Here is a 27,792-nt window from a genome sequence, read left to right on the forward strand (position 1 = left end):
CAACCAGACTCCCTAGAGCAAAGTCACTAGCATGACTAAAAAACGACCAGAACCTATGTGCAAACACACTGTAATATCAAATACATACAGTAATTGGAAAACAAACAGTTGGTGTCGGCATCTTCATACTTCATTCAGGCATAAACAAAGAAAATACCATCTGTTAATATAGCAGATCATTTTAACATGTGGGTTGGGTGACAATCTACAAAAGCCTCTGAGTGTGAGCGTGTGGGCATTCATTAAAAATAACAGATAACATGTACTATTTTTTTGAAATCATGTTATCCAAGAGAAAATCGAACCTTTCAGCACATTGTCAGCCCATCCAGGAAGACAACTAACACTGTGTGGAAATGAGACCAACCCGGAAAGGAGGCAAGACTGTGATTCAAGATTCAAGAGTTTATTGTCAAATGCACAACAATTACATTAAGCAGTCGCTGGCAATGAAATGCTTGGGTCACAGGCTCTCTTATAGCAATGCTCCGAATATTACAAGCAAAAAAAAAAAAAACGGGCCCAACTGAGTCAACACTGACCCCAGAGGAAAACGCTGGTGTCAAGGTTTGACGAAATGCTTTGGACAGCACACAGACAAGCCTGTCTAGGGCACACAACCAGTCATCAGTTACTGTATTTCAGTAAGCTCACCGGCCACATACAGCAGAAACAAAAGGGACAGCAAGATATGAGACATTCATGAATAAACCTAAAGGGATAGTTCACCCAAAAATGATGTCACTCATCATCTACTCTACCCCTATGCCGATGGAGGGGTGGGTGAAGTGTTTGAGTCCACAACAAACTTCTGGAGTTTCAGGGGTAAACAGCGTAGCAGCCGAATCCAATACAACTGAAGACATTAGGGACTTATCTTCAGATGTGAAAAAAAGCATAACATGCCTCCATACTGCTCGTGTGGTGTCGTCCAAGTGTCCACAAGCCCCGACATTCATGTTCGACTCTAAACGAGGTCATCTATACCGTGTTTTAAAGCATTAATGTCCGCTGATACCTTCCGACCAGGTGCATTCAGGGACAGTCAGAAATGCTAACATCCGCTAGCTTAGCCACTTCTGGTGGACTTTTAGGTGTAAAACACTGTGGAAATTACCTCGTTTAGAATATGAATGCCCCATTATCTTCAGTTGTATTGGATTCAGCTGCTACGCTGTTTACCCTTGAAACTCCAGCAGTGTTTTGTGGACTCAAACACTTCACCCACCCCTCCATCAGCATAGGCGTGAGTAGATAATTTGTGAATTATCATTTTTGGGTGAACTATTCCTTTAAGAGAGATTAAAGGTTGTTAGGTTATTCTTTCAGCTCGCAGGGTTAGAAAGCTACAAAGCTGTTATAGTGTCTTGAGGATCCAATGAAATTACCACCAAAAGGTTTGTCCAACTCAATAAAGCATCAGAAACATAGTGATGACCATTTTCTTTGGTTTGACTTAGCGCTTACTTCCTGAGAGCTAAACAATGCTCTTCCAATAAACTTCTAATAAAAGAGATTAACTGGTGTAGGCCCTCAGTGGGCTCCTCATTAATGCTGGTGCATCTCATACACAGGCTAATGACAACAGGAGAGACGTGTGAGCGGGGTGGAGTGCAGGAAAGCACTTAACTAAAAGATGAGAGAACCCCCAGAGTCCTGACTGCATGTGCTTTGAATAATGAGGGCTAATATGCAGATGTGGCCGTGCACCTGGCACACTGTGGACTAATGAGGACAGTTAGATGTATTCATTTATCCAGTTTCTACCTACACCCAAAAACATTTGTTACCAACTTGTCTCACTTCAAATCTCATTATTATTTTTTTAGGTAAGTAGACATTTGAGTCATGAGTGCAAAAGTGCAAGTGTGAAAAATAAAAAATATTCAGTTGCAGCATGGTGACTCTGATACAGTCTATTCACAACACAGTTCTCTATATATTCTAGCCAGCCTCGGGACAAAATGTGGCAAAACGGTCCTAAAACATAAACTTTGGTGTCTTGAACACTGTTATTATGCACGAGCGTGGAAACTGTGGCAGCTGAAAAGGCCATTCTTGTCGTTCTTGTGAAAGAAATCTCAGAGATAAATGGCATGGGTTTAAATACGGTTTAAATATTTCAGGACTGCCATTATATTCTCTGCTTTCTGAAATAGCTGCTGAAGCATTTGTAGGACTGGGTCTTTAATACAGTTGGGGTTTATATAAACGTCGCTGCTGATTGGGCAACATCTCTGACACACCCACCAAATGAGAGAAAACAAACCTCCAAGCCCGTTGCACATCATTTTGAGCAAACCGGGTTTAACCCAGAAACCATAGCAAAAAGGTGCAAATCAATTTGACATCGAACATCACCCAGCCTACGAGTTTGTATCTATGCTTTTAGCTCTGCATTAAATTCACACCTCAGTTTACTAACCTGCTCAAAATGACATTGTAAAATAATCTATTTTGCAGGTATTTACCATGGTGCTATGGGTTAAGGTCAGGGTTATGTCAGCATGTTAACATTTTCATCATGGCACAAAAAATAAATAAAAGGTACAGCTAAAGCTAATGGAAATATCAGTGTTGCAGGTATTTAAACTAAAGTATTAGACAAATTACAATTTCGACTAGATAATGAAGTTACGTATGAAGTCAAATCTGTGCCAACTTTCAAGACAATACATCCAATCGCTGTACAAACACTTCACTCAGGGCACATGCCAACTGCGCTACAGGAAAAGTCAGGGATCCTGAAAGTCATTTCTCGATAGGGAACCTCAATTGTCTGTACAGAAATCAATTCATCCAATAGTGGTTGAGATATTTCACAGGTTTAAGTGAATATTCTAATCTGCTGCTAAACCTGCAACAAGATCAACTGCAGCACAATCCCTCTAATCTGCAAAACTGAAGAAAAACAAAATCTTAAACGTGCAGGCTTTACACCTGATTAACTTTTTTGTAGTATTTTAATCAAGATTAATGTGTAATGTTTCAGATACTGCCGACATTCATCATGTCTGTCTCATTTGTCCTCAGAATCACCTTGTTGTCTTTACTTCAACTAGTAATGGTGCATTTGTTGCTGCTCACAATGTCATAGACCTGTTGCAATAAAGTAAAAAAAAAACAAGATTTACAGGAGAGAGGCCGTCAGGCTGCAGGAGAACCTGTGTAAATTTTGCATAAATATGCATGGGAATGCAAGATGACATGCAGCCTCCCTCACTCGACTGGACACCTCTATTTCTTTCCAAAAATAATTATTTGTTTTGGACCATTGTATTTTGAAGATCAATCCGTCACGTCTAAATGATGTGGGACGCATGAAGCAACATGTCTATGCTTGATTGATCGTGCAAAGAAGACAGTCAATATCTCCGCATCAGCATTCTTTGACTCTGGCAGCAATGTAAAGATTGCAAAGAGGCTCCTCTACAACTCCCTCCGTGCATTAATCCGTCTCTAGGGTGCCCTTAGTGCTGCATGCACGTACCCAGGTTGTGCTTGGCAGACGATAAGAGCTGTGTGGACTAAATTCCACTCTTGCCCCTCTTTCCTCACCTAACTGTGTTTCCTGTCTTCTCTCTCACTGATCTGACTGAGGGGAATAACTGAGTGTCACAACTCCCTGGGCGTCTCTTCCCTCTCTGCGACTGAAGCTTTACGGTTCCCCCATGTTTGAAGTGGTTACACCCAAGGGATATTACATGTGGAGGCACAGTAGAACCATCTGTATGATGCAGCTGGACATGGCCCTTTTTCAGGATAATCCCAGCCAGTTCCCACATTTCCCAAGGCAGGATTGTGACTGCAAGTTACCATGAATTCTTTTAATTCCTCGTGGCTTTTATTAGTAGAATTCAACCAATAATAGGTTGCAAACAACCTTCATGAAAAATAGCTGTTTGACTGCACTTATACAACTCTACCTCAGGAGTAAACACTTTATGGTTTGCCTCCAAGTCACCTACAGTATTTGCACAACACACACACACACACACGTTTGTACAGCTGTCTTAGTGAGGGCACTCATTGGCATAATGCATTCCCTAGCCCCTTACCCTAACCATCCAAACTAAATGCCTAACCCTAACCTTATTCTAACCCTAACCCTAAAACCAAGTCTTAACCCCATTAAAGGGGGGTCACAAAGTGAGGACCGGCCAAAAGGTCCTCACTTTTCCAAAATGTCCTCACTCAGTAGGTTACAGGCTCAAACTGGTCCTCAAAAAGATAGGTGTGCAAGAGCGCGCGCACACACACACACACACACACACACACACACACACACACACACACACACACACACACACACACACACACACACACACACACACACACACACACACACACACACACACACACACACACACACACACACACACACACACACACACACACACACATTCACGTGTAACTAATGAACCCACGTTGCATGTGTTTGGACTATAAGAGGATGAGAAAACCCACACAGACATGAGGAGAACATGCATTGCACAACTGGACCACCAGGCCGCCCACATTTCCCATAATAAAACAGGAAAATTGCTTTTTAGACTGGAAAAATATCTTTTTCTTTTCACCATGCATGGTGGGTGATCTGATGATCTTAATTGATGATTGTTCTAGATTAGAAGATGTCCATGATTAACAATCAAGTGAATCAAAGATATTGTGACATTTTAAGAAATATACACTTGCGTAAACCCAAAATAATGTCCCTCACGAAACAGAATGATTTCCAACAGGATAGCGGTGCTGACTGGCCAAATTGTATCCTATGTCTCTGTCATAGGTTGCTTTATGTGTTACATACTTGGAAAAAACTGATTCAAGCAGAATGGCAGATGAGGAAATGGTAACAAAAATGATGTGTTGCAGGGGATTGGATTTGCACAGTCAAAATATTTCTCAAAGCAAAGTTATATTTACAATTCGTCAGGTAACGGTCAGCAAGACAAAATCTATTAAGCCACCTTAAAAAGAAAACATCAGAATAAACCTGTTGCCAGTGTTCCACTTGGATCGACACAACCTTACTCATCTGTTCCTCACAAGGTCCCAAAACATAAACAGTTATCATCAACTAACACATTAGAGCACAATGGGAGCTGATTCCACAGAAGAGGTGGCAGCGTTAACACGTCGAGCAGAGACACTACAGCAGGTACGGCTGCCACTCTTTTCTCACAGTTGTAACATGAAAGCCCGACAGACATTAAGTAAAGAGCTCTCCACAGGGCTGAGTCTTAACACCACACACTGGAAAACACACTCGAGTCGCACATTACGTGTTGTCTTAAATCTCTGAGGGTAACTGTTCTGTGAAAGCATTTGCACTGCTCTCCGGCTAATGCATTCTCAGAATGACTCATTAAGGTTGTCTTCATAAAAAAACATAAGACCAATGACACGGAACTTTAATTACAGGCAGTGGTTTTACTGCAGCTTTTGTTAAACTTACATCTCATGCCTTTAATGGACGTAAGACGAAGCGTCACCTCCTACCAACGCTTAGATCAAGGTCATACATGGATTTCTATCTTTGTATCTATCCTTAATCACCCCCCCACCCCCCCCCCCCCACACACCCACACACACACAAACACGCAATCACAAGTGCAGCCCCCTGATGATGATTACTTGAGTGATGCATCAACCAATTGCCCACCAAACAAATACAAGTGTTTTGGTTAGACTGCGATGAAGAAAAGCACTTCCTGCAAACTGTGTGTCCCTCTGCAGAGAGTAGAATAAGAACTACTAAAAGACAATCATTTCGTCATGACAACATACACATACAGTACACCGGCACACATTCACACAAGTGCACACATGCGATGATTTCTTTTCTCCACACACACACCTCGTTCAAGTGATTTCCCAGAGAGGCTCTAAGGAGCTGGGAGCTGTTGACATGTCCTCTTTCTCAGTAGCTGTGTCAGAGCTCTGAATTACCAAAGCCAACAAGAGGAAGTGTTAAAAAGGGGTGTACAGCCATCAGCCATCAACGTTTAGAAATGGAAAGGCGGTAAGAGAAACAGAAGTGATACTAGTTGTGTTGATAATTTACATAAGGGAAAACAGCTGTCCTGAACATAAAACATGCAAACACAAGTAAGATTGACTCGAGACATTACATCGATCTTTTGTTGTCTCTTCCTCTCAGTCCTGACACAGCACTGTCTAACTACAATTCATACCGCAGTCCCATTCCCGGCATTCTGGCAACACTATGCAGACAAATTCATTAGGCGGGGTATAGAACAAAAGTGGAGACGCAGCAGTAATTTGCTGCAAGCCATTCAGGTACTTACTGATTGTTTTTCCACTGCGCAGCACTGGAGGAGGCGATTCAATCTGAAGTCCTCCTTCAAGCAAATTCAAAAAGGATGGATTCAGCCCTGCGCCTCATGACTGAGGGATGAAACAATTTACAGGCTAAGCTGTGCACCACTTGAGGCTGAGATGAAGACATTCTCAGACATAGAGTTGGTAAATGCCTCACCTAAAGTCACGGCAGTCAGAATCACTTTAATGATACCCATGGGAAATTTGAGCCCGTTTCAGACATGAACTATGGAAAAATCGGGGTTTGGAGTTGGCCTTTCAGAAAGGAAGAACTCAGCAGGAGATCCTCTGCACAGAGACTCTCATAATAACAGAAACATCCGAGTAGGCAGGCGAGGGGTGGCGCAGCATGCAGGAGGCAGGAAGTAACGCATTAATTCCACAATGGTGATCAGGTGTCTGTGTTTACAGCACATCAACACTGGCGTCAGCCCCTCTCACCAAAAGCTCTCGAATCTCGTTGGCATCTTCGTCAGTATCTTCTACGCGTATAGCACCTCTCTTCCATCTCTTTTGTTGTTTTTCCGTTTTGTGCCTGTCAAGTGTAAACATCATCGTCGCACCCTCTCACTCACAGTGAATCCTCAAGGTAATCTCCTGTTGTATTCTCACATGGGCTCATTCGGACACTATCCAGAGTGTTTTTAAAAGGAGCTGGCCTGAGAAACTCTGGAGAATGTCCGTAGCAACTGACCTGGACATTTGCGTTCTCACGTACAGCCACTCCGGAGAATATCAGGAGTTCACTGCATACGTAGAAGCAGCTCATGACACCTGTTTTTCATCCTGAGATACTTGTATTCTTTTTTTAGTCACTTTTGCAACAACTGACTCTGACATTTGTGTTCTCGGATACAGAGTCTCCGGATATTACAGGAGATTACCCAGAGTTCAGTGCATGTCCGAAAGCAGCATGGGTGTCACTGTCAGTCATACTGTTCATTTCTTTAGTCAAGAGTGAAGATCTTTAAAAATCACTTGTTTTCATCCAACCAAATCATCCAAAACCCAACGCTATTCGATTTGCAATGAATGTTCAAACAATGAATGAAGCTGTAAATCCTCTTATCTGAGGAAACTGGATCCAGACAATGTTTGCTGTATTCCCTCTTGGCCGATGATTAATCAATAGACACAGAGACATTGCTGGTCCATCTTCTACCCACAGACTAATTATTAATCAGGAATAACTGTTTGTATATCTGGCTGCTCTAATCCCCAAAAGCAACAAAAAGAATCCTGGGAAATACTCGGACCAGAGCCCCTTGGATTTTCTTCCAGCGTCCCTGACGTTACCCCGGACCACAGCTTACACAACACCACAGCTAAACCCATGAATGAATATCGACTGCAAGGCAACACCATCATCTCATGTCAGGTGCATGACACATTTTTGCTGTGCGCGCGCGGTGCGCATTTCACTGCAGCGTCCAGTCTCACGCTACAAAGTGCCCTTTCTCCCTCGCGTGCACGTGCATGTGTGTGTGTGTAAAGTGATTTTAAAAAAAAAAAAAAAAAATTCCAGAGCAACAAACTGCAGAGGATGCAATTTCTTCATGTGCCCGCGCCTGGGCAACAATAAAACACGTGCACAGGGACACAGCTCTGCGTCGCGTACGGGAGCACGTTCAGCTCCGCTTCCCCACACTCACACAGCACGGACCCGACGCGCACGGGAATGGACGTGATCTTAAAAGTTCCACTCACCCAGAGCCGAGTGCTGGGGCGTGTTCGAGCCCCCTTTCAATCGCTCCGGTCACAGGGATGGGGAGGGATGTCCCGCTCGGTGCCAAGGTTGTGGATTCCCTCTCTGCGCGCACGCTCACTCACTCACTCACTCACACGCATCCACGCACTGGCTCCTCCGCGAGACGTGTGGCGGAATCAGCTGCTGACCCGAGGTGTCGTCCCCATGTCTCACACCCTGTCTTCCGGATAACACGAGCGGATCAGCCCACTCCGGCCTCCCCCGGCGGAGGCAGACACCCAGCGGCTGAGCGTCCGCACAGCTGGATGGGGCTGTTGTTGCAGCGTGCGCACAGCAGCTGCACGCAAACAGCTGGGAACACACAGTGACTGACGCGGTTTGTCTCACGTCGACAGCGCAGACACACACACACTCACACACACACACACAGATAATAACCCCAACTTTTATTATTCGACAGGGGATGAATCCACGGGTCCTAAGATCCGCCATGTTCCTGCACCATGCGCCATGCAACCTGCCATCACTGAGGATGGACCCCACAGCTTCATGTTGCACAGTGCCTCATCGTGCATGTAGAGATTTGAAGTTTACAACCATAGGTGACTCGTTGTTATCAAGTCTTCTGCAATGTGCAAGTGGAAATTAACAGGAAGTCAATTCAAGGGGTAAATGTGAAGCTAGCGCCTCTAGTGGCCATATTCCTCCCTCTATTATCCAATTGTAAAAAGGGAGTCTGAGTAATTAGTGAAGATAAGCAGAGGTCATATCTGACAGCAGAGGCTAACGATTTAATCTCAGCCCACAGAACATGCTGTATGCACATAACCCATCAACCAGGGTCGACAAAATTAATTTCAGCCCCAATATATGTTTAAACTTTGTGTCTCTGAGGGATTGTTGCAGGCAGATATTTACATGTCAGGGCTGGCTGGTGGATTATACTGTAGTGTCACACTGAGCGACAGATCGTGGAGACCGGATTTCCTCAAGAGTAAAACAGGCATTGTGTTCCTGGATTAGACATTTTGTCTGTCGCAGTGCATGTTGGTTGGAAATAGTGCAAGCATAAAGATCCTCTGTTGTTTTTTGTGTTTTTTGTCATTTTGACATTTCAGAGCCATAACAATGTCCCTCTCTTTTAGCTTGATATGAGTAGTATCAGAAGTTTCATGTAACTGGTACACATGTTTTGTGCACAGAAGATGTTTGAGGTCAAAGTCACCAGCAGGGGTCAAATCAAGGTAACTGGTGGTGTTGAGGAATCGTGAAACAGGGAAACAATAGATTGGCACGTCTCTGCAATGTTGTCTGTTGTCTGCTTGTTACAATTTGTGTCCGATATGGTTTTCCAACCAAAAGCTTTATGAAACTAGAATTATTTTGCATACGATACATATTGGACAACTACTGGTTTCGGTTGTAATGTCACAAAATCAGGCTCCTCCTTAAACTTAGATGTAAGGTGAGGGTCGAGGAACTTTCCCCGTTCAGCAGGTGAAAATTGTCAGTCTATTGTCTGACTCTGCACGTGCACATACAATAATGCATGTGCACAGTAGAACATCCAAGTGAAGTAACAATATCTGGACGATCCTCAGTCCAGATACTAACCATGAAATAATTACAGATAGAGTAGAAAATGTACAAATAAAAAGCAATAACAAAAGAAATTACTGTTCAAGTATACCTGAAAACCTAACCAAGAAATATTTCAACCTTATTTGCATGGAGCCTTTCACACATATTTGGGCAGTTGAGTGAAAACCGAGGCAAACACTGGAGGCTAAGTCTGTCCACACTGCTTCCCCTTATTTATATTTAATAGGCACACATAGAGAAGTGGTGCAGCCATTGTTGTCTGCTGTAGAGTACAGTCCACGTTCACCCGCCGAGAGGCAACTGTTCCTGTTAGTTCTCTGATAACAAATTCATCAGACACTACAACATATCTCCCTTTGCTGTGAGTGCTTATCCTCACACATCACTGGACGGTTGTCACTGAGATGGATCACAGAGAGGACACACACGATGACGTACTGCAGTGGTAACTGAGGACAGACGATAATGTAATATACTGTGCGACACACGCTCTGATTATGACACAGGGTTAAATATCCTCACTCTATACTAAAGGAGTATGAGGATGGATTGCATTTCAGTAGATGAACAACAGCTGACAATCCTGGCAGGCCTGTGTCAGCATGAGTCAGCCTCTGTGAATAAAATGCAATTCATTGTGGCACGGAAACCACAACTTCTTTCTTTTTTGGTGGTTGGTTTATTTATCTATTTTGTGACAATGTTTTTGCGCAGCACAATAAATTACTTTCAGCTATGTTATGTTATAATTGATTCATTCATTATTTGATGGTTTTCAGTGGCAGATTCAGGGGTGGGGCCAGGGGGCATTGGCCCCAGCTGAAAACCATTTGTTACGCTTTTTTGAAAAACACAGTGTCCTTTAACAAAGAACAATTTTCTAAATCTGTTCAATGTGTGGCTCTGCTCAAAGCTACTTGAAAAAAAATCCTTGATCCACGACTGTATTGTTCGCTTCGTACAAAGGAAAATAGTAAAAAAAAAAGAAATGCACTTTTACCCCGGAGCAAAGAGTGACAGCTGCACACTGCTTGTTTTGTGCATCCAACAGCAACGTGTTTGTTTTTTACAAAATTTATGAGATTGAAGGATTGAAATAATTATAAGGAAAAGTTGGCAATTCATTTTCTTCTTCTTATTGTTCTTATTTTGTATTTTCTAGTTTATAAATTGTTTCTAATTACTGTATACAGACTATTGGGATACAAGTTTCATATTCTATAAGCTTCATATGTTTTTGATATGTATATATGAATAGGAATGTGTGTATGTATACATATGTGTATATGTGCATGTGTATGTGTATGTATATATGTATGTGTATGCATTCATATGTGTATTTGTATGTGTCTGTTTGTATGTGTGTATATGAATGTAGAATCATCTTGTATTGGAAACAACAGCTGCCAAATATAAATGTAGTGCTGTAACAAAGTGCAATATTCACCTGGCATGAAACAAATGTAGAAATACCCCAAATTTTCTATGTTGTTATGAGTGAGTCAATTTACTGTATCTTTTACAACATGCTTTAACCTACAGTCCACTGTAAACACTGCACAGTTTATGACACTTTAAACCTGCAGTAAGTGGTGGACAAAGGAAAGTGTGCTTCTAATGGGTGCTGCAGCCCCTGAGCGTACTTTCTCTTCCCTGTGGCAGCCGTGGGGGAAGTTCATCGCAAGTTCATTGAGTTTCTTGGCAACAGCTTCAGCCTCGCAGCACAACACAGGCTGACACCCCGGGATAAGGGGCAGAATGTCCTCCCTCACAGTAAAAATCACCCCCCGTATTTAAAGTCTCTTCCGGCCCTCGTTTGTCTCAAGGCAGTTTTCTGGTCGCGTGTCTCCGCAGAGCACAACGCACAGCAAGCAGCCTCCGCTTGTTCTCATGTGAGTCACAGAGCAAATGGGCCACAGCCCGGCCTTGTATGTGCACCTCAGAGAGGCCACATCAGAGTGGTTTGATGTAGGCATCGCGTGCAGGATCCTTATCAAAGATCATCCGCGAGCCCGGCTTGGGGTAGAGTTTTATCCTGGTTTGACATTTGAGCTGCTCATTTCAGTTTAGCCTTTGTGTGTGCTTGTAATTTATGCATTGATTTTGTTGTTGTCATTCATGTGCTCAGATGACGCTCCTGGGGTCCTTGTTATTTCACCTGCACAAAGTCCAGGGGCTCATATAAAAGATACTCGTTGCCAAACAATAAATGCTCCTGGCACTTCTCATGCTTTGTGCTTTTGGAGTACCACTCATAGGTTGCTGTGGTTTGAGCAGAACATCCAATTTAATCAGAGCAAATCGTGCACCCCATGGTCACAGGCAGTGTTCCTGCTGGGACAAAATCAGCCACAGGAAAAAGACACAGAAACCACTTCAATTAAAGTTTAGCACAGAAAAGAAAAAAACTATTCTATTCCTGACACCTTTGTCCCCCACGTGTGACCTTTCCATTAGTTCATATTGCTCATGTTTTCCCAGCAGGCCTGTGTGTTTCATTGGGACAATGCTGACTCTCCCTATCCAGCGTCCCTCTGGGGTTCAGGGTGGAAACAGCGGCCTAATACTAATGAGATTCTCTTCTCCTCTCACCGCAGCCCCTGGGATCCCACCGTCACGCCAGGAGCTTCCCCTGGAGAGGGCGTGTGTCACACGTGAGAGCAGTGGCAGCATGAGCATTGCACTGTGTAGTTTCTATTTCCATGTAGTAAGAGCAAAACATGGTTATAATGGCTGGGTTGGTCATTTATGTAATGAAATAAAATAAAAACTTCTCCATTTGTCCTGTTCAAATGTGAAGGAGAAGATACATTTCCTGTCAGTTGAGCCGCTCTGTCCCGTCTGTGTCAGCATCGTGTTACAAAACACAACCAGTTCATATTATGCTCTAATATAAATAGTTTAAAGTAAATACTTCTTCTTGTAAAGGATGGGGCACTTGTTACTGTGGAATTATACATATAGGACAGGTGGTGTATATCTCCCCCTGCTGGGCGAAATGCGTCAATGCACTACAGTTTTTCCTCCATGGATGAAGTTTTTAAATGACTGCTGCTCACAGTAGAAGAGAGAAATCTATTTCTATTCAGTAAACATTCACTCATTCATATATAAAAGCTTTGACTCTATTTTCGAAAAGCGGTGCGTCTTGAATTAACCAAACAGAACTAGGATTAATCTGTTGTATAAAACTGCCCGTGTGTCAGAATGTGAATGATTTGACTGAACTGGAAACTCACTTAACAGAAGGGGATTTTATAAAACATTTTTTGGAATAGTGGAGAAAACTGTGTTTCAGTATGTTACTGATTGTAAGATTAACTATCTATCGCCAGATTGTACTTTGGTCATTTAAACCTGTTTGGAGAAGTAATATATCAGTGTTTTAGCCTTAATATTCATATTAGCCTTAAGGGTTAGGCATTTAGTTGTGATGGTTTAGGAGTGCATTATACCAGAGAATGTCTTTGCTAAGATACAAGTACAAGAGGGCGTTTGGTGTGTGTGTGTAACTGTGTATATATAAAACTAGATGTTTTGTTTGCTGCTCTGCATTACAATTAAGGAGAAAAATTGTCACTTGCATAACCCAATTTCTAACAAGAACAAAAAAAGTGTTTTGCCCACCCACCCTGCCTGGTGTCCAAATATGCAGACCACTTTATTAAATGTGGCCAGGTTTCAATTGATCCAAGACTGAATCCCCTGAATGGAACTTCATTTACAATCAGCAAAGCAACAACAAATTACATCATAAAAACAACTTGCTGGTTATTTTAAAGATAAACCACACAATAGTTTCCACTGGGGACAATAGCATTTCTTTGGTTGAAGCTCAAAATATCCCAGTGTCAAAATACATTAAAAAAAAAAAAATGACACAGACTCTGAATAAATAACAAGATAAATAATCTTTATTTCCACGTCTTTGTCATTTATAAAATTATGTGTCCACAATTAATATTAACAAGGCAATACAGAGAATCCTTTTAATTTCTCAGAGGTGGAACTCAGGCTCTAGAGACTGTTTACTTGTCTGTACACACGAAGACAAAAGGAACTATACTATTTAAATGTTACTGATATGAAACTGATCACTCCAACACTGTTAGTGAGGGGGGGTTATTGATTTATTGATGGTAGATTGACGGAGAGCCATGCTGGATTGTCGCAGGTCTCCAGAGCCTGCATCCACACCAAACCCTTCAATGTACAGTCGTAAAACTTCATAAGCCAGGAATCATCACTGCTTATCGCATCAGTGTAAACCAGACACAGTTCATTCACAAGTTCCTGAACATTCTCACACTGGACAATTATCACTGAAAAGATCAGCGTCCTCATCATTGATTAGCGTAAGCGTGATTCTTGTCTATCTTTAACATGATAACATCAGATTCTTTTATCCCTACAGTAAAAGACACAAAAACCCCAGAAACTGTAAAAACCAAACGGGAACAATGAAGAAACAGCTTTAATATTCAACAAAAAAAACATAAAGAAAAACGTGCTCAAAGCAAAAATAAAAAATGTTTTTTTTTTGGAAGTCTCTCTGTGGTCGGTAAGTTGATTTCAATGACGCAAGTTATCAAAAAAAAACTAATTAATATATGCTGTATAGGTTATTATTACAGTAAAAGGGTTCCATGCGATCATATTCTCCTCTTCTGTACAGAGTTGAGGATTCAGTAGTAAAGAACAAGGCTATACAGACCTATAGTGCCAGAATGTTACAGAGCCGTGGAGAGCTGGGACAGGGACGGGTGGTCTGCTGGTCGGGACAGAGGTGCCACATTGTCACAGTGGTGAAAATAATAATGATGAATTGAAAAAGTCACCACTGTTTATGGCAAGTATAATTAAAAAAAACACTTCTGGAATAACATTAAAGGAATAAGTCCACCTTTAAATCCTTACTCTAGGTTATTGGTGCTGTTCAAAATATTTCAGAATCAGGGTATTTGTTTCTGGGGATGTGTTGTTGTTTATCTTCCCCAGATGGACGTGGAAATATCTGGACTCCATGATGTCCCACCAAAAGGTTCGGCTAGTTCTCCTGATGTAAGAAAATCACCAAACGACAAAATAGAATGTACTGTAAGCAATATCAGGCTGTCGAAGATTTTAAGAATGGATTTGCCTTTAGATTTTACACCGTGAAATGAGCACCGCTTATTGAAATAAGGACTGGAAGCAAAAAATAGGTTCGAAAAAGAATAAAGGTCTGCACACTGTGTCAATAACTCCTGGTTTGATGACTTAAAAAACAAATTGTCCAGATCTACATGAGGCTACAGCTGCAGTAAAGCAGGGCCACAACATATTCTTTGCATCCCCTTTTCTTTTCTCAGTAAATCAACCTTATCAACCAAATCACCATAGAAAACTGTGAAAATGCCTGTTATCATATAGCTGAGCACAATGTCCTGTTTTGTGTGACCAGCAAAATAATATTTACTGTAATGAGAGATAGGTGCCATTTTTTCAATGAACTAATAATCGCAACTTTAGACGTCTATGATCAAATGAACTATACAGGAAGCAGATGATACAGTGAGATCTTTTTCATCCAGCACCTTTACAACGTTTTTTTATTTTTTATTTTTTAAATGTGCACACACTCTCCTCTCCTTTGCGGAGGCAAGATAAGACCAAGAAACACCCCCGACCCAGTCCACAGAGCGCCAGGGCCCAACACAAGACCCTTAATTAAGACTTTGAGACACAATCCACACCACCGTGGGTTCATTCAGTCAAATACATTATTATTTATTAATTACAAAACAATACCCAAGTGAGGAGCGCTAAAGCACTGAAAGAGCAGGAGGAGCAGCGCACAAAGCACGAGAGAGAAAAAAAGGTTTCCTATTGAACACGCCTCAGTCCAGGAGGACATTCAGAGTCTGTTATCACTATCAGGAGTGGCGGCAGTACAAAGGTAATTAAAGGCTATAGCAGGAACACATTCATTTGGACCACATATTCAATGTGGAGGTGCAGTGAGCTGTATAAGGCATGGATGTTGGATGTGTCGAGTACATAAGCGAGACAATCAAGCAGTTGTCATTTTCTTAACTTACTTTATCAACATCTACCGTGACTGAAAATCCTGTCAAGTCAAATCAATTCAAGTAAGGCTTGCACACACACACACACCTTAGCACTGCTGCAGGGTTCGAAATAACTAACTTGAAATTAAAGGTACATGGTATTGTATTGTAAGGTATTCTGCACAAAATGCTCAGGTCCACCTTTACTTTAGATGTCTGACAGCACAGCAGATGGATGTCAAAGTGAGGCTGACAACTACACTACTAACATTTTTTATTTCTTTTTCTTTTATTTTTGTGTTTGTTTGTTGTGTGAGCTGACCTCAGCCCCTCGAAAAGAAAGAGCCGGAGGAAGCGTAAAGCTATTCACACCTTTAGGTGGTGGTGGTGGTGGGTGGGTGGGTGGGCGGGTGGGGGGGGGGGGGGGGGGGGGGTCGACACCTCCACACACCGACTCGAGAGCCAGGTTAATGTTGTGACCCCCGGGAGAGGGGGCGGGCCCACAGCTGCCACCTCGACAGAGAGCGGTAAAGCGAGACGGCAAGATGGGCAAAAGGAGAGTAAGTCTGCATGAAATACAATCAACGGGAGTTCTTATGCGGTGAGAGCAAAGGGCGTTGAAGGAGCAGAGCTGGAGCAGATTAGGCCAAAAATACGATTGTGTCGTGCTGATGATGCCGTGCTCCTGCACAGCTGGAAATCCACCGCCAGTGGTGTGGGTTGCCGGAGGCTGGGGGGGGGGGGTACCATGAGATACAACACTCCTATGGACACACACGTATGATGGCTCTCTTCACTGGTCTAACATTCTTGCCGATGTTCTTCTCTTGCCAGTGCGTACACCAGTCTCTTCTCCACAGCGAGCTTCACCTCTCCATCTCTCTTTCAGTCTGTGCCGATTTCAAACCCACTCCCCTCCGACCCACTATTAACAAAATCCATCCCCCTGTCCTCTGTCTCCTTCCCTCCCCAAAGTCCAGTTACTGCACCACTATGTTTGTACTGTACAGTCAAAAAAAACAAACAATGAGCAGAAATCTTTAAAAAGCAGAGCCCTGGGCAGTTTATCTATTTTTTTTCCCTTTTTTTGCAGTTGTTTCTCACTCTCACAGCTAAAGACAGTCCTGCATCTGCCTGTTCTCTCTCACACACACACACGCACACGCACGCACACGCACGCACACGCACACGCACACACACGCACGCAGTTCAACTCCTCACACACTTGTACAAAGCCATGCTCGCAGGAACACACACACACGCTCGCTCTTTCTTGCACTCATGCAAACCCTGCTCATCTCTAGTGGTGGTTTGACGGACATGCAGGAGTCGGGGGAACGAGGACAAGGGGAGAGGAAGATTTCCTAGCTCATAAAGGGAAGAGGGCGAGCGCGTGTCTAACTGAGTGAGTGTGTTGAGGGAGAGGTCTTAGTTCAGCTGCCATCTCCTCCGATATTTCTTGTCCTCATCAACTGAAAAACACAAAATGAAAACAGAGAATTTAGGGACCAGTGACTAGTGTGGTTAGTCTACAGCTGTTAGTTTCTACAGGACAGATAAGGAATGAAGAGATTGGAAATAAAAGTACCTTTTCACAGAAGGTGAGATAGAAAGAATTTAGGCTGAATAAGAAATACAGGAAGGAGAAAAAGAGCAGAGGAGACGAGTTAGTAAAGGTCAATTCTGAAGGTCAACGCAACTATTTATTGATTTTAATAAGCTTCAGATACATAAAACCAGATGATGTATGGGTTGATTTATTGGAAAAGTGGGGGAAAAAAGGACTCAACATACCTTCTAGATGGTTCCTGGAGATATATTTCAGCACCTCATCAAGGAGAATGACCGGGATGGAAATCTTCAAGACCACGATCCACTGGGCCCAGCACAGGGGGGTCACCTGGAAGATCAACTGAAGGACAGAGGGAATCAGATGTTAGAGACAATGTGCAATGAAGCATTTTCTGTAAGAAAACACAAGGAAATCTAAGAATGAATGAACATTCTAACAGGCATAAACAGTTCAGAAACAGAAAATTCTACAGATGTTGAAACGCGCTACAGACATAGAAACCCGCTACAGCATGGAAACACACTGTAGATAAGGAAACACGCTACAGATGCAGAAAACACAACAAATGCTGATGTTGCACAAAACAGGGAAATTAGTTAAAACAACATACGTTTCCAGGCAACACTAAAACATGATAAACACACCAAACATATTCAGAAACCTCTGGAAACGTCTCTTGTTTGGCCTGAATCAAAGGTTTCACGGTGCCCACACTTGCAGACTGAGCCCTGTGCCGGACCAGGAGGGGATGAAATGAGCTGTGAGATGGGATTTTTAAACCCTCATGTGTTTCCATGGAGACTAACTCAAATTCCTAATCCCTGTGACTCATTTCAAAAGTATTTTTCTGAGTGGTTCTTCACGGTATTGATATTTTATATTAGGGAACACATATTAACCATTAACTAGTTGCTTATTAGCATGCATATGAGTAGCATATTGGCTCTTTATTATTCATTATAAAACACTTTTAATGCCTTATCCTGCATGACCTTATTCTACAACTACTAGCCCATTAACTAACAGTTTTCCCTCAATAACCTCCTAATTACTGCTTATTGATGATAAGTAAGGAAGTTGTTGTACATGAATTACAATCTTAATATGCTTTGCTCAGTAAATTAAGTCTTTCTTACTCAGAACATGTTCCCCATTCTAAAGCGAGGTTTTGCAACAAATGTATAGAGAAATGGTTGAAAATCTGTGTGCTTCTTTACACACCAAAAAGCTGTCTGCTGAAATGTATACAGGACGTTTAGGCAGTACATTTGTGCTTAGCCTTGAAGAAACTTGAAAAAACCTTTTAATAGATATGTTTGAAAAGTGGTCCATTAATAATGGAGATATAACTACTTGTGCTGACTTTGTTCTTCTACAACCTGTGCATCTTAGTAAACCATTTTTTTCAAGGTAACCCATCACTTAGGAATAGCATCTGTTATTTGCAGTAGTTTTGTGCTACAATGGATTTACTAGGTGTGAAGAAGAGGCAACTTTAGAATAGGGAACCTGTGTGGGTTAATACGTGTCAAACTACTAGTGAATTAGTTATGAGCAAAACCTCACTTTATAGTTTATGCAAAATAAGGTAATGCAGAATAAGGCATTAATTAGTGCTTTATAATGACTAATAAATAGCCAATATGCTACTAATATGCATGCTAATAAGCAACTAGTTAATGGTTAATATGTGTTCCCCTATATAAAGTGTTACTGATATTTTCAATCTATACAAATGTGATCAGTGAAGAACGAACATACGGTCATAATAACTCCAGTTTTGGGCGACTTGGGAGTGTTGTCTGTATTGGGCTGTTTTCTCATTGTGCAGTTTTTTCTAAATGCTGCACGTGTTAATAAAGAGGTTTTTCCCATTTGCAGTTATCTCAGGGCTGCGTCTATACACTTGACACTGATTGGTCTGTAGACGGGCTTGGTTTGATGTTGGCGTGTTGTCAGTTCAACTACTGTATTGACTAACCTTTTTGAAAGAAGTGCAAATAAAAAAAGTTGTCTTTCTGTTTGAATGGAGAAAATGAATGAATCTGTTCATTTCTTGAATTTATTTGCCACTCGAATATCATTATAGTTTTACTACCAGAAAAATGGACTTTGTTGCAGTTCAAAAATACGCCTACATCGTTGAAGGCAAAAACTACTTATATGGAAGTATTATGACTACAAGCAATCCTGAGAGCCACTTCCTCTTCGTTCCTCTGTCCAAAGTATCCCCCCCCCAAAATGTACACTCTGCAAACGAACCAAACCATGGCTCATTTAATATAAACAGAGACCACCTTTTTTGGTTGGATACAATTTTGGTCTGTTGGCCTGGATCATAGTCAGAGGCACCTTTCACACTTGTTATTTCCATTCAGATTAAACTGAAAAGTCTGAAGGTCCAGACCAAAGAAGTGATTCAGAGTCGAAGTGAATTGAACTTTCAGGGCCACCATACTTTTTTTCTCAAGGCATTTTATGTCTATAGACACAACACAAATTTGCTTTAAAAACATGACATATGGATATTATCAGTATATGTATTTTTACGATCTAAATTAGGCTCAGTGGCAGCTGCACAGTCCCTTTCACCTATCCAAACGACTGCCCTGTGTACTCACCGGCAGAGGCTCCACATAGAGGATTAAGAAGTGGAGGGAGAGGGAGAGGATGATGGCTCCCAGCAGCCAGATGTTGACCCAGGGAGGCATCCTGATCAGAGACTGGTTCTCAGACAAACTGTCAGGGAGAAGTTGTCATAGATCAAAATATGTTGACAGTTCAGCTCGTGTTGCCAAGATCAAACAAGAATATTCTGGCAAGCTCACGGATTTCATTCATTTCTCATAGAACAATTACATGTGAGATAAGTTCACATTTAATTAGAGTAGTTTGTCTCTAAATGTCACAAAATGCATCATAACAACAAGTCTCCCTCCTTCTAGCAACCACGAAAACAAGTGTCCCCTCTTGGTTTCGGATAAAATGCACTTTCACTGGTCAGACACTCCTTTATTTTAACCTTCCCTCTCTCAGATTCTTTCCTAAGTGAGACATTAGAATTTGTTTCTATAGGGAGCTACTGACAGACTTGCTCCATGAGCGTTCCTGGCAAAAACACATGGAGTTTTCCCCTCACACCACTGTTCCTTTTATTTCCTGTCTCCTCAAAAAAGGCATTATTCCATTTCTTAAGATGTGTGACCCGAGCCTGATTCATTTGCCACATCCACCAAATGCAGCATATTAAAAATATGGTCTTTATAAACAGCAACATGAAGTCATCTAGCAGAGAATGGGATGGATGCTTGTGATAGACGTGTTTTTTTATAGCATGGTAAAAGTGTGCTGTTATCCATCAGGCTGTTTGGTTGGATGACAGTGTCTCTTCTAGCCGACAGCTGTGACGTTACAGATCTGTTTACCTCAACATCCTAACATAAGATGACTGACCTGTTGAGTGAGTTGAACATTTCAATAGTGACCAGCACAGACAGGGCCATCGTTGTGGGGTAGCGGGATTCAAACACCTCGCAGTCTATGCCTTTGAACAAGGGGTTGTCCTCAGAACACTGCATGAAATGCCTCTGTAGAGAGAGACAGAAAAAGGGTGTGTTAGTGCGAGTGTGTGCATGTGTGTCACCAGGACCTCATTGACCTGGTTTGATGGAGCTCAGAACAGCTGCAGAACGTTTGGCCCCGTTCCTGCCCTGTGTGCAATCAAACCACCGGGGTCTTGCATCTCTTTCTATTTCTGTACACAGCTGGGATCCCCGAGCATCACTGAGTCCAACAGGAGCGGATGTAGAGAAGACAACAAGGCCGACTCAGCTGAAAAATGTCTTGCAACTCACCAGCTGATAGAAAGTTACTTGTGGGCCGTCATCATCATACAGGTACCACCATGTGGCAGCGCCCACCGTTCCAAGACCCACATATCCTACAGGAAGTCAGAGACATACGTGATCACCAGATGTCACTTCACACATTTCACAGATAGATCAGAAAATTGAGTCAAATAGTCAGGGGCGGATCCATGGGAGGGGAAAGGGGGGCACTGACTCCAGCTGAAATCTGATTGGCCCCTGATGTGCCCCTGTCCTGCCATTAGTCTTATTTTAAAAATAAACTAGTCACTCACTTACAATTAATATGACAATTTGTTCTGATTTTTTATTTTCTAATCTTTTTTGAAATACAAAATGTGCTTAAACAAGAAACAAATTTCAAAATATGTTCAACGTTGTGCTGTTTTGCTCAGAGCTATAGAGCTAAAGGTAAACAAGGAATTACTTAAATGTGCACTTTACTGAATCAGTAATTGTTCATCGATGTTGGACATGTTGTTGGCCCCTCTGTGTGAATTGTGGCCCTTTTACGGTCCCTGATTTAGAAAAATCCTAGATCCGTCACTGCAAATAATATTATACCTCAACTTGTTACTATGCTGGACTGTAGGTGAGTTATAATATGATGTCACTGCAAGATGTTTGTGCAAAGGGTAGAAAACAAATCACAGCTTCAGGGGATATTAACTTCAGTGGTTTGGAGCTTTAAATTGGACAGAACCAGAGGCTGCCTCTTTACGCTAGAATATCATGATGCATAGCTATAGCCTTCCAGTGAGTCGCAGCATTTCTTAATACTGGAAAAGCCCATATAAATATAAGCTGCCATGACATTGCAGGAATGTGGTTTATACCCTTCTACTGCCTAAACATCCATCATTTAACTGGAGACCTGTTTACGTGATGCCGGAGTCACTGATTATCAGTGATATTACCTCCAATAGCCAGGTATCTGAAGAAGAGCCAGCCAGAGATGAGAGGCTCCTTTGGGTTGCGGGGTGGTTTGTCCATGATGTCCAGGTCTGGAGGGTTAAAGCCCAGGGCGGTGGCGGGCAGGCCGTCGGTCACCAGATTAACCCACAGCAGCTGCACTGGAATCAAAGCTTCGGGGAGACCCAGGATGGCGGTCAGGAAGATGCTGGAGATGGACAAAGAGGAGACACGCAAACGTCAGCCGAGGAGGTCAGACTGAAGGTGAAGTCTGCTTGACAAACTCTAACTGGGTGTTTCCCCGTTTTCCTCACCAGACGACCTCCCCCACGTTAGAGGAGATGAGGTATCTGATGAACTGCTTCATGTTGTTGTAGATGGCTCTGCCCTCCTCCACGGCAGCCACGATGGTGGAGAAGTTATCGTCAGACAGCACCATCTCAGACGCCGACTTGGCTACCGCGGTTCCCGAGCCCATGGCGATGCCGATCTCCGCTTTCTTCAGGGCCGGGGCGTCATTCACACCATCTCCTGTCTGCGACATGAAGGGAAGGACTTGTATCATTAATGCAGAATCAGAGACACAAGGTTATGTTTCAATTCCTGATAAATAAACAAAAAAAACCACTTATGTGAATTAAAAGATTCTTTCCGAACTATTTTCTGAGGCTGCAACACCAACTCTAAACATGATGATATGTTCTGGTACTACTTTAAAAAGATCAGAGGGACATTTTCTATGGATCAGAATTTTCTCATAAACCAGTGTTGAGGTGTCCCGCCACAGTGGGAGATTTTGTGGACTCAAACACTTCACCCACCCCTCCATCGGCATAGTGGTGAGTAGATAATGAGTCAATTAAAATTTTTCAGTGAACTATCCCTTTAATCCATGCCTTAAAGCATGTGGGGGGGCTCCTTTGTGCCATCGGCCATCCGACTGCATAACAACACATCACCCAGAGTCTAAGACTTATATCCATTATCCAAGAAAGTACTGCACATAGTGCTGCACATACTGTATATTGCATATTACAGAGAATTTTTGACAAATTTCACAATTACATCTTTCTACTGCACACTTATAAAACAGCCCCATATTGTATAAAGTGTTTCTATTTTTATCTTTTTTATTATAGATTTTGTTTCAATTCCTATTTTTATTTCTTACTACATTTTCCCCATGTGCTGCTATTTCCTTGTGCTGCTTTGTCAACTTTGAATATCCTCGACAATATCAATATAGGAACAGCTTATCATATAATCTTGTGACAGAAAAAACTAAACTGAAATCATTACTGCTTTATATGCGAGTTCCTTACTTTTTTAATTCAAAATTTTCATTTTTGGAGCAGATTATTCTTTAAACAGTGATGAGTCTAACAAACTAACACTGGCTCAAAACTGCTACCTCATTATGCAAAGTCCAGACAGGAATAAGTCAAAGCTGAGGAAGATGGAGATACTGATCTGTCGTAACGGGGCCTGGAGTAGCTTTAGACTGTGGTGACTGCTGAAGTCTGTCTTGACAGGCAAATGGTGAAATTATAGTTTCCCTCCCTCCCTCCCATCATCCCCTCTTCTGAGATGTGTGCGATGGGGGGGGGGGGCAGCAGAGCGGGCCAGAGATGACAGCTCTAGATTGCAGTGTCAGAGAGAGCAGCTTCAGAGAGAACATGACAAGCCTCGCTGGCCTCTACTCATGCATCCTGTTCACACCACACACAGGTGGAGGAAGGAGAAAAAGCATTTTGCCTTGCTAGAAAATAAAAGACATGTGTGACAAAGAGGATAATGTGTGTATTTGCAGAATGCATTAACAAGTGTCTGTAAATTGAAGTGGGTGGGTGGGACTCATTTGAGCTCTGAGTTGAGTGAGTTGCATCACCCCCTGTCCTCACCATGGCGGTAATCTCATCGAATGACTGCAGGAATCCGACGATCTTAGACTTATGAGCCGGCTCGACACGGGCGAAGCACCGCGCCCTTTTGACGGCTTCTCTCTGCTCGTCCAGTGGAAGATCGTCAAACTCGCGGCCCGTGTAGGCCTTCCCCATCACGTCCTCCTCCTCCCCGAAGATGCCGATTCGTCTGCAGATGGCCACAGCTGTGCCCTTGTTGTCTCCCGTGATCATGATGACGCGAATGCCGGCCTCGTTGCACAGTTTGATTGCGCCGATCACCTCCGACCTGGGCGGGTCCAGCATGCCAACGCAACCAACAAACGTGAGACCCAACTGAAGGGAGAAAAGAAAGGGGGGGTTAAGTTGCACAGAATTGTACCTATAACTGAATTTACCACATTTCTATTTGTTTTGCTGCTAAAAACAAGGAATTAAAATGTTCAAGGGGAGAAAAAACAAGTGTAAAGCCTCCTTCTTTAGGGGGATGGAGATTCAATCAATTGACCCACCAACCCACCTAACTACCTACCCGACTGTCGACTAATTCCAGAAATCTCTGTCTGTATATGGCTCGTATATCTTGAGAACCGTTCATCTGATTGGCTTCACACACACACTCAAGCTTAACTAAACTTTGAATAAACATGTGCTGGAGCTTCTGGGTTCTTCCTGCAGCTGGTCTTAACTTTGTCATGGGTCACTTTTACAGTTTAAACAGCTGCAACCAGCATCACCACAGGCCAGGTAAACAGGCATGTTTAGAACAGACACTGTGGCTACAAACAACAGACAACAGCAAAGATGACATGGGAGGAATACATTGACCAATCTTTAGAAAATTCAATTAAAAAAGTGTACGAGGCTCTGGATGGTTCAGCCCCTCCGTATTAAGTATATAGTTAGGCTAGGTACAGTCTTAAAGCTATTCAGAAAGTATACAAAAATATTTGTATTTAGTTTTATTTAGATTTAGTTTAGTTTTCCTTTACCTCATAGTCTGCAAATTTGTTGGAATTCTCCAAGTCCATGCTCTCTTTGCGTGGTGGGGTGTCATGAGTGGCCAGAGCCAGGCAGCGCAGGGTGTCCCTGCCTGTCCCCCAGTCCCTGATCCTAGACAATAGCTGCTCACGCAGGGCTTGTGTCAGCGCAACCTTTCCGGTCCCCACTCGTAGGTACTTACAGCGCTCGATCACGCTCTCTGGAGCACCCTGAGGGGACAGATTGTAATGGACAACAAGAGATAAAAAACAATGGTGAAAATTGAATATGTTGTCCTATGTGTTCGAGGTTATACTATTAATTCATGCCTTGATGAACATCTTGCTCTGGGAGCCCGGCTTGACTGGCGTGCAGTAGACGGACATGGACTTGCGGTCACGGGAGAACTCCAGGGTGAACTCCTTCTTCATCAGCTGTTTGATCACCTGATGGGGAGGATATGGGAGAGATGACAAAGGAGGAGGAAGAAGAAAGAAGTGGTGAAAAAGGGTCAAAAGCTTGAGTTATGCAAGTATCCATGGGCTGCTGTCAGGCTGGTAGCTGTGACTGAGAAGTGTGGCTGAGCTGCTGACAGGTTGACACTTCAAACCAAGTACTTAACCACCTTGTCTGGATATCTGACTGCCACATGTGAACAACAGCAGCTGATGTTAGCGTAGACCTGGCTGAGGGTGATTAGCAATAACAAGTGGAAATATGAGGAAAAAAATGGCTAAATGATAATGAGAAGGTGAATCATAATAGGGTTACTATAGGAACACAATATTCTGCACAAGATCAGGCCAGGTCCCTCCACACTGTTTTATCTGCGTTTAGTGTCAAGTCCTTTTCTACCAGTAGGTGTCCCTCTAGTTCGGAGTCTATGCTGATCCCAGTGCACATGCAGGCTGAAAGGTTAACACTGATAATGCTGCCTGCTCAACACATAGCTGGGATGCTGGGATGTAAACACACCATGCCAGGGGTCTTAACATGTGATGGATGGGCGGAAATCTGTCAATGTGACAAACTTGCCGTTTCTATCAAACATGGCAAGACGTGCTAAGAAATGGCTGTCCGCTTTAAAAAAAGAAATTAAAAAAAAAAAAAAGAAGTATTTTGCGCCCTGATGAGATTTGGAAAGTTTCGATAATCTCATCTATAATTTGCTGAGGACGCATATTATTGTCATATTATTATTACTGCAGTGCACTGGGCCAAAACACATTTGCTGTCCCCACAAAGCTCATTTCATGTGAGACTCCAAAGTGTTCGTCACTGACGAGCTTTGTTCTTTTCTGAAAGTGAGACCAACAGGGGCTTCAATGACCTTTATCCACAGTGGAGCGAGAAGGCTCAGAACCAGTGGAAATGACTGGCTGCACTGACACACCAACATCAGCTTAGTGATCTCATTGGGGCATTACTCCCACACACAGCCCAGACTCAACACTTTCCACATACACCTGACACCTTCTCATAGAGGATGCCTTTGTTTGAGATAAGCTGCAGCCACAATTGACCTGAACTCAAATAAAAGCAACAGGCAGGCTTATGGTCTCTACAGCAGCTGTATATGACATTTTAAACAATATAACATGTAAGGATATTTTTCCAGTTATTCCAAAAGAAACGTAATTATGGCATTGAATTAATGAGCTTGTGTCATAGACTGAACCTGAAAACATTTTGTATAACGTCAGAGAGATACTATCTGAGGGGCCCATTTATTAACAATCTGCCTTCTTTGGATCTATCTGAGTGCAAGCCTACAACTCCTCCTGGATCAACACAAATATCAACATGTTGATTATGTATATGGGTTTATATGTATACATGGGTGTGTGTAGGTATATACAGTAAATATGACTGAAAAAGAAAGAGATCCATACAAGGGAAGTGGGTTGAGATAGCTATATTTTTACTTCTTCTTACCCTACATACATCTAGTAAATGCAAGTGTTTACACAAATATGTGGTGTATGGAACATGTGTTTTTTATTATATGCTCATAGAATTTTATATTTCATGTTTTCTTTACTTAAGTTTCCATTTTCATTCATAGTTAATGCAATGAGTTAGGTTTAACAATATGGGAGACTGTTTAATTTGTATGTCTGCGTTGGCGTGTAACGACTATGTTTCAAACTAATATTTTTATCATACAAAGGTACCGTTGCCTGATCTCTGAATATATTTTTTCAGTGCACATTTGGTGATATTTGACATTGTAATATGAACATCCGTTTAAAATAACGGATATCTTAAGAGTGACATTTCAAACCAAACAATCACATGTTCACGCCCTGAAGTCAAACATGTGCCTGTTAACAACCTTGTGTCTTATTAGAACTTAATAGAACTCAGAATCCTGACCTGCTGACTCATTGTAAGTCACTGTGGATAAGAGCAGCAACAATGATTAATGCAAAACATGATCTTGTACAGATATGTAAAGAGGGGGTACACAGGGTCATCACGTCGCCCCCTGTCCATGTGCACAACCATGGCAGTTGTACTCTGGTATAATGAGAGTATGAATATTTTCAGTGTTAGTGGTATATTCATGCTGCGATGTGCCGGGCGTGGAGCACATGCAACTACTCTTCAATGTCACCTCTTAACCATGACCTCCTTTTGTCAGTTGTAAACATGTGGTTGTTATTACTTAGTCGAAATGTGTCAGTTACTCTAAACTTTGGTTTATACGCAGGTCCCTCATATGAACATCTTGGACAAACAATGACAATGCTCTACCTATCACACTATAAGGTTCAGGTAATATTGTAATGGATTGTTACATGCTGCCCTATAGCTAGTTACAGGAGAGGGTAAACCTGTCATATTGCTA

At 42.3% G+C, this 27,792-nt stretch overlaps 2 protein-coding genes across 4 annotated transcripts in view; both read right to left on the reverse strand.

Annotated features, from left to right (window-relative positions):
* Positions 1 to 8,481, reverse strand: part of camkk1a (calcium/calmodulin-dependent protein kinase kinase 1, alpha a) — an 80,156-nt gene extending 71,675 nt beyond the window's left edge. Inside the window, exon 1 of one of the 2 annotated variants that reach the window (XM_034606203.1) lies at positions 8,056 to 8,481. The gene's annotated coding sequence lies outside the window, so the exon portion shown is untranslated. The remainder of the gene's footprint in view (positions 1 to 8,055) is intronic. The other variant, XM_034606204.1, reaches the window with a different exon arrangement.
* Positions 8,482 to 16,709: 8,228 nt separating this feature from the next.
* atp2a3 (ATPase sarcoplasmic/endoplasmic reticulum Ca2+ transporting 3) overlaps positions 16,710 to 27,792 on the reverse strand; it is a 47,426-nt gene continuing 36,343 nt past the window's right edge. Inside the window, exons 12-22 of one of the 2 annotated variants that reach the window (XM_034606173.1) lie at positions 25,271 to 25,387; positions 24,953 to 25,171; positions 23,961 to 24,296; positions 22,374 to 22,594; positions 22,065 to 22,267; positions 21,136 to 21,221; positions 20,735 to 20,868; positions 19,903 to 20,020; positions 17,503 to 17,620; positions 17,297 to 17,330; positions 16,710 to 17,180 (exon numbers count right to left, since the gene is read on the reverse strand). In XM_034606173.1, coding sequence (XP_034462064.1) covers positions 17,326 to 17,330; positions 17,503 to 17,620; positions 19,903 to 20,020; positions 20,735 to 20,868; positions 21,136 to 21,221; positions 22,065 to 22,267; positions 22,374 to 22,594; positions 23,961 to 24,296; positions 24,953 to 25,171; positions 25,271 to 25,387 — 1,557 coding nt within the window. In that variant the 3' untranslated portion in view covers positions 16,710 to 17,180; positions 17,297 to 17,325. The remainder of the gene's footprint in view (positions 17,181 to 17,296; positions 17,331 to 17,502; positions 17,621 to 19,902; positions 20,021 to 20,734; positions 20,869 to 21,135; positions 21,222 to 22,064; positions 22,268 to 22,373; positions 22,595 to 23,960; positions 24,297 to 24,952; positions 25,172 to 25,270; positions 25,388 to 27,792) is intronic. The other variant, XM_034606172.1, reaches the window with a different exon arrangement.

The sequence above is a fragment of the Hippoglossus hippoglossus genome, chromosome 14 (assembly GCF_009819705.1).
Source record: "Hippoglossus hippoglossus isolate fHipHip1 chromosome 14, fHipHip1.pri, whole genome shotgun sequence".
NCBI lineage: Eukaryota > Metazoa > Chordata > Actinopteri > Pleuronectiformes > Pleuronectidae > Hippoglossus > Hippoglossus hippoglossus.